This window comes from Chenopodium album, chromosome 18, assembly GCF_948465745.1.
Source record: "Chenopodium album chromosome 18, dcCheAlbu1.1, whole genome shotgun sequence".
Lineage (NCBI taxonomy): Eukaryota > Viridiplantae > Streptophyta > Magnoliopsida > Caryophyllales > Amaranthaceae > Chenopodium > Chenopodium album.
Window position 1 is genome coordinate 45,228,335 of NC_137851.1, and position 12,241 is coordinate 45,240,575.

A 12,241-nucleotide genomic window follows, 5' to 3' on the forward strand; every position below is an offset into this window, starting at 1 on the left:
TCAATATGCTCAAACAATTCCAATAACTCAATAATAATGATTAATAAAATCAATTATTTTCAAAAACTCAATCTCCTCTCTAAGTGTGCACACCCCCAAGCTAGTCTCCTGCTATTTCAAGGCTATTCTTGGAGAAAGACTTGGTCATACAAAGTCCATAATTTTCAATGAATCCGCATAGTGGCATTAGTATAATAATCATGCTTGTAAAGCTTTTAAATAATTCAATAACCTTTTTAACTCAAGAATTCCAATAAATAACTCAACTCATTTTTAATTAAATTCAACATGCTTTCAAAGTCAAAACCCTTTTAAATATGATAAACAATTTAAATCATTCAAAATATGATATAAAAATCAATACTCCAATTTACTTATTAAAACTAATTATTTAAACATGCTTTATTTCATAAATCATAAATCCTAATTCAGTTCAATTTAATTCAATCATCATAAAAATCATATAAAACATGCTCTTTCAGTTCAATCAATTTCCAAGGTATTTAGCCACTTAAGCGTACCTTTGATCCTTGCTAGCAACACAAAAACAAACTTCAAGAACCTTGATTGAACACTCCCTACAAATAAATATAACCTTAATAAAGATAAGGTTAACAAATAATCACAACAATTAAATTAAAAACCCCTAACTATATGTACATGAACCCTATAAATTTATTTTTCATAAACATGAATAAAACTCTAATTTTATTTAATTAAAACTACTCATAATAATTTTTATAAATCCCTAATAATAATAATAATAATTAATTAAATAAGAGAAGAGAAGAAGAAAAGGTAGAAAACCAAATGAAAAAGGAGAAGAAGGTGGTGGCATTTGGTGGCTGCCAGCGACTGGTGGCTAGCGTAGGCGGTAGGTGGCGCCGGAGGTGGAAGGTGGTGTTTGGTGGTGGTTGGCGTAAGAAAAGAAGAAGAAAAGGAGAAGAGAATTAAGAGAATTGGTGTGAGTGGTTATCCATGAATTAATGAGTATTTATAGGCTAGCTCATACATGAATTATAGTAGGAAAATATAGGGAGGATTATGGTAAAAAGAGTTAATAAAATTACTTGGAGAAGAGTGTTAAAGAAACGTGGAAAGTTTTGATATTAAGGTGATTAAGAATAATAAAATTAAGGAAAGTATATTGTCATGAAAAATAATATGGCAAAAGAGGTTTACTTAGCGAATAATCAAGGAAGATATAAGGTAGAAAAATAAGATGATCAAATATTTAGGAGGTGGGAGATAAAATTAAGGAAAATAATAATTTTGAGGAAGATAAGTAAAATTACAAATTACCAAAATAATTGACCCAAAATCCAACCAAGGTGGCCGATTATTTTGAGCATCCATGCTCCAAATTTTTGAAACTCCTTTGCATTATTTAGGGAAATATATTGCTAGATTTAAGGCTTAAAAATAATTGTGTAAATAATATTTATTGTATAAAATATATAATTAATTAAGAAAATATCAATTATTCACTAAATAAATTAACTAAGAAAATCAGATTTTCTACACATAGAAAATGCGAAAATCATAGTAATTAAATTAGGAATTTCCGGCCCTTTTAAATAAATAATAAAATATAATTTTATTTAATTGAAATATCCAAAAAATATATAACTAATTCGGTTTTTAAAATAGAATAAATGGATAATAAATCTGATCCAAAATCTAAAAATAATAATTAGGTTTCAAAATACTTTTTGCGCCAAAATTCAAATATAATTTTGGCTCCAAAATTTAATAGTAAAATAAATTACTGAAACACCTGTTTTAGGAAATAATAATAAATTAATTAATTTAGAAAATACTTATCAAAATACGGGGTATTACAATCTACCTGTAACACCCCGACCCCAAAAAAATTAGGGAGGGGCCTATTATCACGAAATACGCATTGAGGGCGCTAACAACTGTCCTCACAGACCAAAACGAATCCTTCCGGCGCATTTTGTCCTCTCTCAAGCGCACCCCGAGAAAACTTCCTAGGAGGTCACCCATCCCAAAACTACTCCCAGCCGAGCGCGCTTAACTGTGGAGTATCTTAGCATATGAGCTTCTTAAAAGGAAGATGCATCTTATTGATAAGAGTAGTATATCAAACTCCTTTAAAGCAATCATGAGGGGTATTACACTACCCCCCTTAAAAGAAGTTTCAACCCGAAACTTAGTCAAAAGAGAAACGAAAATCATTTTAAATTTTTGATTCATGCACATCCTAACTTGACTCAAGACTCCAGCCAAACTCAAGAAAGACTCAAAATCACTCAAATGTGACTGGAAAAGCAAATGCGCGAAACTCTATCGCCCTCTACCCCCCTTAAAAGGAGTTACGCCCCGTAACTCGATCACTAACTTTAGTCAAACACCTCTGGGTAACGTTTCCTCATATCAACCTCACCTTCCCATGTAGCCTCCTCAGTTTTCTGATTTGAACACAACACTTTCACAATACTCACATCCTTGTTCCTTGTGCTCCTCACTTTAGAATCTAGAATCTTCACTGGTCTTTCTTCATAAGTCAAGTTCTCATCCATCTCAATGGTTTCTAGTTGCAACACATGTGTGACATCAGGAATATACTTTCGAATTTGACTCACGTGGAACACATTGTGAACCCTTTCCAACTTATTGGGCAAATCCAACTTATAAGCCACTTTTCTCACTTTCTGGATGATCTCATATGGCCCTATGTACTTTGGGCTCAGCTTTTCCTTCTTTCCAAACCTCATCACACATTTCATAGGTAAAATTTTCAAAAAAACTTTCTCTTCCACTTCATATTTCTCCTCCCTCCTTTTCAAATCAGCATAACTTTTCTGTCGATCTTGGGCTGCTTTTATCTTTTCTTGAATCAAATTCACTTGTTTCACCATATCCTTAATCATCTCTGGCCCAAGTACCATAGTCTCACTTATATCATTCCAACAAACTGGGCTTCTACACTTCCGACCATACAAAGCTTCAAACGGTGCCATTCCAATGCTTGCATGATAGCTATTGTGGTAAGAGAACTCTATCAAATCCAAAGGTCTTCCCAAGACCCTTGATACTCCAACACACAAGCTCTCAACATATCCTTCAATGTCTGAATTGTTCTTTCCGTCTGACCATCAGTCACAGGATGAAATGTTGTGCTCATCAACAACTTTGTTCCCATCGCCTTTTGCAAACTCTGCCAAAAGTTAGATAGAAATCTTGAATCTCTATCCGAAATGATATCCGTAGTGTTGTTGGGATTGGGGAAGGTGGTTCTGGGGGAGGGGAGGGGCTGGGTGGTCGGGAGGGTACCCCCGGCACCGGGCAGGTCCTCTGGCCGCCGACGAGGGTAGAAGGTGGTGGTGGAGTTGCTGCCGGCAAGGGGAGGGATTTTTTTTTAAATAGTTTTTTATTTTATTATTATTTTTAATTTTTTTTTTAATTTTGGACCAATCGTTGTTGATACGTATTATGGTAACCTGTTATAACAAGTCGTTGACTTGGTGTTGACTAGTTGTTACTATTGGAGGCAAACACATAACATAATTGGGATTATTAGATAATAAACCTTAGTTTAGATTATTAGAAGTAAATCGCCCATATTTTGGCAATATTAAAGTATATTTTTCCTAAATTAAATGTATCTATGTTATTATTAACTTGAAATTATTTTTATTGAAAGTATTTTTTTTTTTACCAATAATCACTATTATTTTTTTTAAAATAAATTGATACATTATAAATGGATCTTATTTTAAAAAACTTGTTAATAAAACAAATTTTATGATGGAAGTAGAACTGAATCATAGGATTGTAGACACCCAAGTGTGTCTCCCCAAAACCAAACCCAGTGATGAATACCTTTCATGTCATTTGATTATCGAACGAGGTGAAAGTGTGAAAAGTCTAGTGATGTGGATGTTTTATTAAAGTATCTTTCTTTCTGTTTTTGAAAACATTTATTTTCTTATACTCTATTTATGAAAATAGCCAGTCCAATTTGGTTTGGTCCATGATAAAGATCCAATAATAGTGTAGTTGGATTTGGCTCGAAAAGAGCTTTCCAACGATATATTATAAGCCCAATTCCGATGAATAATGAGGAATTTATGGATTATATTAAATTGGGTTGAGTTTTATATGCGGCCCGATGATTTAGAGGAGGGCCTATTAATTATTATTCCTAAAGTTATTAGGATTGATTTTAATCTTCTAGAATATTTAGAAGGTTCTTTTAAATTCTAATGGTATTAGGATTGATAATTATATTTTAAAGAGTTTTATTTGGAATAAAATAAGTGTTTTATGATAAACCTGACTTTAATTTGATAAACACGGAATTTGCTGCTTAATCATATTAAGAAGAGGATTCCGTACAAAAGCGCGTTTTATCTTTTAATTAGCGCCAAACGACAAAGTCTGTCGCTTGGCGCTAACATCTGCCGCCTGGCGCTGGTCTTGTCGCCTGGCGTTGATGTCTGTCGCTTGGCGACAGATTCCAGTTTTATTCCGTATAGAACTTGAAGTATTTTCTATCGTTTTCGGACTGTTTTCTTATAAATAGGGGTTGTCTCTCCTCCGTTTTCATGATTAACAATAATCAACAATCAATAATTCACAACCATCATCTCTCTTTATTCTCTAAAAGCTAGAAGCTTTCTTTCTCTCTATTCTTTTTCTAAACCTTCCCTCTTACAAAATTCCACATTCACAAGTTCTAGACACACCTAGCCAAGTTCGAAGTTGCCTTTGCCCTAGACGTGAAAGGTTTAATATTTCTGAGGGTTTGGTCCCAAATCTCTATTTCAATTATTTAATTTAATTATTTGATTTATTATTTTCCTTGAAGTTACTAACGCATGTATTTTGTTATTAGAAAGAGATACGAGGCATCGAAGTAAGTAATTTCTTTAATTGTTATTATTTTTATATAGAAATCATGCTTAGATTATTATGTTAATTCCTAGTATCATGTTAGGATGTCTTTATGCTTCCTAGTATCATGTTTAGGATGATAACTGATTTCTAATATCATGCATGTTTCTATGATGCTTCCTATTTCTTTTCTAATATCATGTTAGGAATAAAGCTTTGATATTTATTGTTTAGTGACATGCTAGGGTTTGTTATTAATCTTGTTAGTATCATGCCTAGGATCTTACTATTATTATTAAGCTTTATTGAGAATATTATGATTATGATTGTGATTATTATGTTGCTTGATATATATTATCATTTGTTATTGCTTGATCACACCCTCTCTTGCAGGATTAAGGGAATTTGTACTTGTAATCACGCTTAATAAGATAATTAATAATCTTGTTTAGGCTAATATGATTATAATTCAAGTGATCACCAATAATAGATTTGCTTGTGCATTAAATTCAACCAACATAGATTAAACAGGTTTAGGGTTAATCTATTGATTGTATGTTAGTCAGAAAGCGCACATGAATACGAGAAGAATAAAGTAGAGGCCTATTTAGGGCAGGTTCAGTCTCTTTCAGGTTGGATTTGTACCTTCATCCCCGAATTTCCAGTCATGGTTTCGGACCTATTGGAGTTTATCTTAATTAATAATATTCAACAAATTTAATAATATTCAACAAATTTAATTATTTCTTATGATTTACAATTTAGTTTTGATATTATCTAAAATATTTTATACATTTGTATTTTTATCAAAATCATTCATTTTATCAATTAAAATCTGACTTTTGTTTTTTATTTTTTTATTTTATTAAAATAAAACCTTGTTGGTCGTATCTATTGGGAATAATATCATATTTCGTAACTTTTATGTAGTTAATTTCTTGATTACTTTGATTTCTATCCTTAATTCTCCAACCAAATCAATACTAAACCTATTTTTACTTCTCATCTTTTTCATTGATTTCTCACATAAATTAACCTAGCCAAATTGCATTCAAATTCATTTAACTAACCTAAATTTATCTTGTCTTCATACTAATCCTACACTTTCTTGAACTCTATCTTCATACCCTTAAACACCTATATATAGACCCTTAATTCCTCCGATTTACTCACACCAAAAATCAGAAAAGTCCCCTCTACACCCTAAGACTTACGACCCTTTCTTCTTCCTCAACTTTTCTTTCTTTCTTACTTAAACAAACACCGCAATCGCACCACCTCGCCATTGCCACCGCCGCTTCCGCCAACCAACACCTCACTGTTGTACTACTATTGAATCTGCCACCTGTTGATGCCGTGACTTGCTGCCAGCAATAAGGTGCGTGCAATAGGACCTTCATATCATTCCTTCCTCCTATGCCGCATAATTGCAAAGAAAAATGATACTTTGCTTCATCTTATTTCTATTATTACCAATATTACTAAATTATTATACTAATGCTATTTTGATATTAACGTTTTTACAATTTTGATACTAATATCACTATTTTTGATACTAACATAAACTATTGAAATTTTGATAGTTTCGACAGTTCATGTTTAAGTAGCTTAGAGTAATGTTTGTAGTTTTGGGATTATTTGTTAACCTTATATTAATTAAGGTTATTTTAAATTATTGGAGGATTCTTTTGATCATGACCAAGTGTAGCTGTACCTTTATTTCCTGTGATCAAGGTACGCATAGGTGGCTAGGTGTAAGGAGGGTGTGCCCATCGTAGGGGCTCCTTCTCCTTATATGCCTATAGCCCTTTAAAAGCCTAGGACTTTAAACTTTTTAGGGTGTTTTAGGATTTGAATTCCTGACTGTTTGGGAGACATTTGAATTAGAGTTGATCCTATCATTATGCTTTTTTGTAAGAAACTAGTAAGGAGTCGCCAATGAGTTTTAGGAAAACTCATAAACCTCGTTCATGCCTTTCTCCAAAGTAGGGTTCAAGGGATATTTAGCATGAATCATAATTTTACCCCATGCCCAAATTGATCTACGTGTACTAGAAATGAGTTTGGGAGCGAGAGTACTAAAATGACGTTCCCTTTAGAGGGGAATCACTATTCTAGCCCTAGTGCGGCCTCTACTAGGTCTTCCTTTTTTACAATTTTATCACCAAACAATATATGCAACGTGGCTCCTAAAAACTAAGTTAGTTGATTTTATTTACAAACATTAATCACATAAAGATTACATCACAACGAATGTCGTTATTCTTAGTTAATTCAAATTCGTGAAAAGAACAAGAAATAAACAATATTCACCTTGACTTAGGTGATAAAACAATCAATTAATTATTTAAATTCTAGTTTTGAGTTAACGCAAGAATCTATGTGAATTAAATTAATTAATTTTTTTTAAAGTGGTCAAATAACACTAATTAATCAACTAAAATTATTTAAGCAATAAAAGAGAAGTGGTTTATCTAAGTGCTCAGGAAATCTCCGTTTAATGCGTTTACGGACTTTTTTTTTCTTCTTTGTACCTTCAAGGACTTTAATGGAATGTATTAGGGTTGAAGAGTATTTAGGAAGAAAGGAGAAAAGTATTATGATAGTAAGAGAAATTAAGAGATTAGGGTTTTAAGAATCCTACGGTTCTTGAATTCTGATTTTTTCTGTCCCCTTAAGGGTTGAACGAAGGCCCCTATTTATAGGCGTAGGAATCTACATTTAGGGTTTTATAGCCGTGCCTTCAGGTGGCGAGCGCAACTCTCTGAGTCGCGCTGGGTGCCGCGCGCATCTCAATGACTTGAGCGCGCCATGCGCGCAACTCTCTGAGTTGCGCTCGGTGCGGTTTGCCTTATACGAAAACGCGCTTTTAAAACTTTCATACTTTTGATTGCAAAGTCGGATTAAGGCGTGTAAGATATCATTGGAAAGCTCTGAATGTCTACTTTCTAATTCGGTTAGAATTAGGTTAAAAAACTATTATGGATCAAAAGATATAGTCGTTGGAGTGAAAGGGTGTCGGTTTTAGGGCCCGGTTTAGTGTTATGATCATAACTTCTTCGTTTTTACTCGAAATTGGGCTTATAATATATCGTTGGAAAGCTCTTTGAAAGAGATATCCACTTGTATATTCCTTGAATAGAAATTTGGTGGTTGATTTATCTGATTGGCTCGGTTTTTAACAATGTAAGATCCATTGGATCTAATCATTGCATTTGACGCATTTAGGTCCGTTATTAATCAAGTTTAAACATGTATGATCACGTTTTAGGTCTAATTAGTAATTGGAAAAGGCTCTAAGATAAATTGGTTTCAAATATAGGTTTTAACTTACTTCATAATGCATTTGATAGTCCATAAACACTTCAACTTTGATGTAGCATGAAGAATGGGTTTTTGTAACATCATCGCACTTCCTGTCGAGACAGGAGGCCAAAAGTAGGTGTCTACACTAGGTCCTTAATATAAGTTTTTGAATGCGTGTTTTGGTGAATGTTTATTTTTATTAATTGTTTAAATATCGCGTATGAAAGATTTGAGTTAATGATTTTTGTGATGAGTTAAATTTTACGACTTTAAAGGTTTAATTTTTAAAGCATTGATTAATTTTATAATTTTTTTTTAAAATTTATAAATCACTGGTTAAAAGTTATTGAATTGAATTAAATTTGCAGCTCATTACGGGCTTGCATATTTAATATTTATTGATGTCCCTTTACCCGAGAGTTGTTAAGTAAGACCTTGAACATTGTATGATTTGGTCTTTCCTCGAGTATAATTTAAATAGCTTGGGGGAGTGTGCACACTTAGGTGGGTTTTGAAAATAAGTCTAATTTTTGAAAAGTAATGAATTTTGTGGAAGTCACATTTTGTCATGTTTAATTTAAAATAATTATTTCGAAAGCATGTTTGCCTAATAAAAGTATTTACATGCCTTGCACTTATATGTAATTAGAATTTTTGCTAATCTGTTTTCCTTTTTGTTTTGTTTCGCCCTGTTTACCATTATTGGTAAGCAGTTTTGATTTCAGGTGTGGAGTTGATCGTGTACATACTTGAGTCGGGATTGGGATCACCTAGTTAGAAATTTACTCATTCATGAATCAGACATTTTTTTATTTGGAGTATTTTCAAACTATATATTAGGGTTATTATAATATTAATAGAGTCGGTTATTTTCCGCTACCATTTTTAGTAGTTAAGTAAGTCTTATGTTTTCACGTGGCGCTAATACACCCTAGTCTATCTCTGCGGTATTTTATATGTATAAATATATAGTATTTACGTAGATGGAGATTTGGGGTGTTACATCTGACATATGGCTAGTCCTTTGGAAAGTGTAATTGCAATTGGTCCTAATGTCCTAAGCTTATTTGCAAGTTATTTTATTATAATTAACTCTTTGCAAATAGGCGATAAATGCGTAGATTGTTGTGTAATCGTGCAATATTCGGGACTTTAGTAAAGTTAACTTAGATTTAGTGAAACATTGGCAAAAAATATCAAGTTATAGAAATGTAAATCTTCGATATATTTAAAGTACTTATTAAGAAAAATCAACCAAACAAGATATCGCACAAAATTGGAGAGAGCCTTAATTTAATGTAATTAGAAAAAAGAAACGAGTTTCTCAAACTTTCAAATAGGGGCAAATATGTAAACAAACATTTGAAGGGTATAAATTCCTGAACACTATTCACAAGGGGGAAGTCTTAGTACATACCTGATATGTATGAACATCGTACATAATAGGGTACATTATGTGAAACTTTAAATTTCAACATAATACTATTGAAGTCTTAATGATACTATTAGATACTATAGTAGTACCATTGAAATTTACATTTTTCTAACCATGATAAATTTCAATGATATCGATGTGGTATCTGATAGTACCAATAAGACACGAATGGTACTATATGTGTTTTTAATGGTACACAAAATATACCATTGAAATTTAAAGTTTCATCGAAAATGACCATAATATATATCTCGTGTACCCAGAATAATCTCCCTATTCGTAAGAGATTTCTCAAACTTTTTAAAAGGTGGGAATTTGGTAAATTGACTAAATTTAAATAGGCCTATGTGCAGGTCGGGGTAAGTGTACGTGCTTATCATGCCATCAACTTTTGAAATGAAGCTCTTGCATGGCCCATGGCCCACCACTAGCGTGTCATGTTATACTTATAGTGGGCCATTTTCGTGTTAGGTCTTATAGACCCTTGTGTGTCTATGTTGGCTCAGCCCATGCCCATCTCTAATTGGAGATTGTGGCACCACCATGTTGGCAATGTCTAAATTAGACACATTGGTCATGGTAGAGGAATCTAACAAATAACACTCCTCCGTGGTGAAGCTGCAATATCAAAAAAGGTCGTAATGGTAAATTTTTTAGCAAAAAGAAAAATTGCAAGAAAGTGTGTGGTAGTAAGAGGCATGGTGGTTTTGGAGATGGGAGAGAAAGGAGGATGAGGTAATTATGGGTTAGTGAAGGTAAACTAAATTGGAATAAATCTTATTACCCTGCCCTTAAATTTATTTTTCTTTAACTTATCTTATTTTATGTAGATAATCCTTATATAAACTTATTAATCATTATTATTTAGGGTAAAAATACCCCAACACGTGTTTCAATCTCATGGTGACACGTGGCCCAATAAACATGTGACGCGTGTCCCAATAGAAGATGACACTTGCCAACCTAGGATCATATGAGATATGGGAAAGGCAACAACCACATAAGAGGCCCAATTCTCGATAAAAGCACCATAATGACGCCCCTATAGGACACGTGTCCAACGCTCATTGCGCAGCCAATCAGTGCCCACCATTCTAGGGTACTAAACCTTAAGAGGGCACACATTCCCACCCCTATAAATACCCCAATCATTGATGATGGGAGGGGTGGATTGAGACATTGCATTCAAGGCATTATTTATTGATGTTTGCTCGATCTAACTTCTCTCTACTTTCTCTCTCCTAAACCCTACGTTTACCGGTTGCTAACTTAATCGTCAGAGGCGAATATTGTGGTTACGGATTATTCATTGTGTTTTAGGTGTCTCGACCGAGTGAGTTGGCAATGATGATCTGTATCCCGAGGGATTCCAAAATACCCCGAAACATTTGGCGCCATCTATGGGGATACACATCTGAAATGGCTCAAGACGGTCGGCAGACATTAGGTCCGAATCAGGACGGATTTGTGGAAGATATCGAAGTAACTATCAACAACAATGACCCTCTAATCGCGTCCTTTAATTTCATGCAGCAGAGGCAGCTCCTCTCATAATTGGCATGCTGCAGGCCACCTTGTCCAATGGAACTTGAGGGAAAGATTACTTCTTTTTCTAGGCATCCACCTAGAAGAGAAGGAAAGGGCAATAAAAAGAAGCCCCACGATAGATAAAACAACTAATACGGAAGATGCTGGTGCTACCCCATTTAGGAAGCAGTTGAGATAACCAAGGGTGGTTCGAACAAACTGATCTAAAATCTTTGAGAAATCGAAGTCAGCTGGGGGGAAAATTAGTAACATGTTGGGCAAGAGAATGAGACGTTGTTACGCTTTAAAGATGCTAGGGATTATCAGAGTCAAAAGCGACAAGATCGGATGGCCAATCCTACTACTGGGACATGACATCCACTTCAATTATGCTGGATGAATTCTCATATCTACCTTTTCCTAGCATCAAAGATCGACAATTATGCAAAAAAAAGTTTCTTGTGTGAAAACCATGAGAGAGATAGTTGGTGAGAGAGAGTCCACACCCCACCTTGAAAAGCCACCAGATCCACCACCAAAACATCCACCACCACCAAGTGAAAAAACCACCTCACCTTCTCACCACAATTTTCCTTTTCAGCCCACCAAATCCCACTCCTTTAAGGAAACATTAACAACCCCCTCATCGGAGTTTTTCACCAACCAGCTAGCCTTAAATCCAGCCCCCCTTTTTGACGAAGATAATGAAGTCTTCGTTGCTATCTCGGAAGATGAATACCCAGCGTATGCTCCCCTTGGGAAAATGCTATCATCTCGAAGTTAAATGGAAAGTCTTTCTCCACAGAATACTTCATTCAAGGCATTCAAAAGATTTGGAAGCCAACGGGAAAGATAAACTCCTTCCCAATTGGAAAGGGGTTCTTCATTACAAAATTTGACGCAGCCACGGATGCGGATAGAATACTAAATGAAGGACCGTGGTTCTTGAATAGGACCTTTATAGCTGTACAAAAATGGAAGGCGGGTTTTAAACCTTCGGAAGCGAAAAGCTCTATTTTCCCTATCTGGGTAGAGCTCCCTGTTGAATTCATGAATGAGGCCATTCTGAGAATAATTGGGAATTCAATTGGCACTTATGTCCATTCAATT

General features: G+C 34.2%; 1 protein-coding gene across 1 annotated transcript; it reads right to left on the reverse strand.

Moving 5' to 3' along the window:
* Window positions 1-2,366: 2,366 nt before the first annotated feature.
* LOC145592207 (uncharacterized) lies at window positions 2,367-2,915 on the reverse strand. Its single transcript, XM_081648664.1, has one exon. It carries the CDS (start codon window positions 2,913-2,915, stop codon window positions 2,367-2,369), a length of 549 nt encoding a protein of 182 aa, XP_081504790.1.
* Window positions 2,916-12,241: the final 9,326 nt, after the last annotated feature.

Excerpts from the sequence above, each read along its gene's own strand:
- LOC145592207 (XM_081648664.1), bottom strand. The coding sequence starts at position 2,915 with ATGGTACTTGGGCCAGAGATGATTAAGGATATGGTGAAACAAGTGAAT.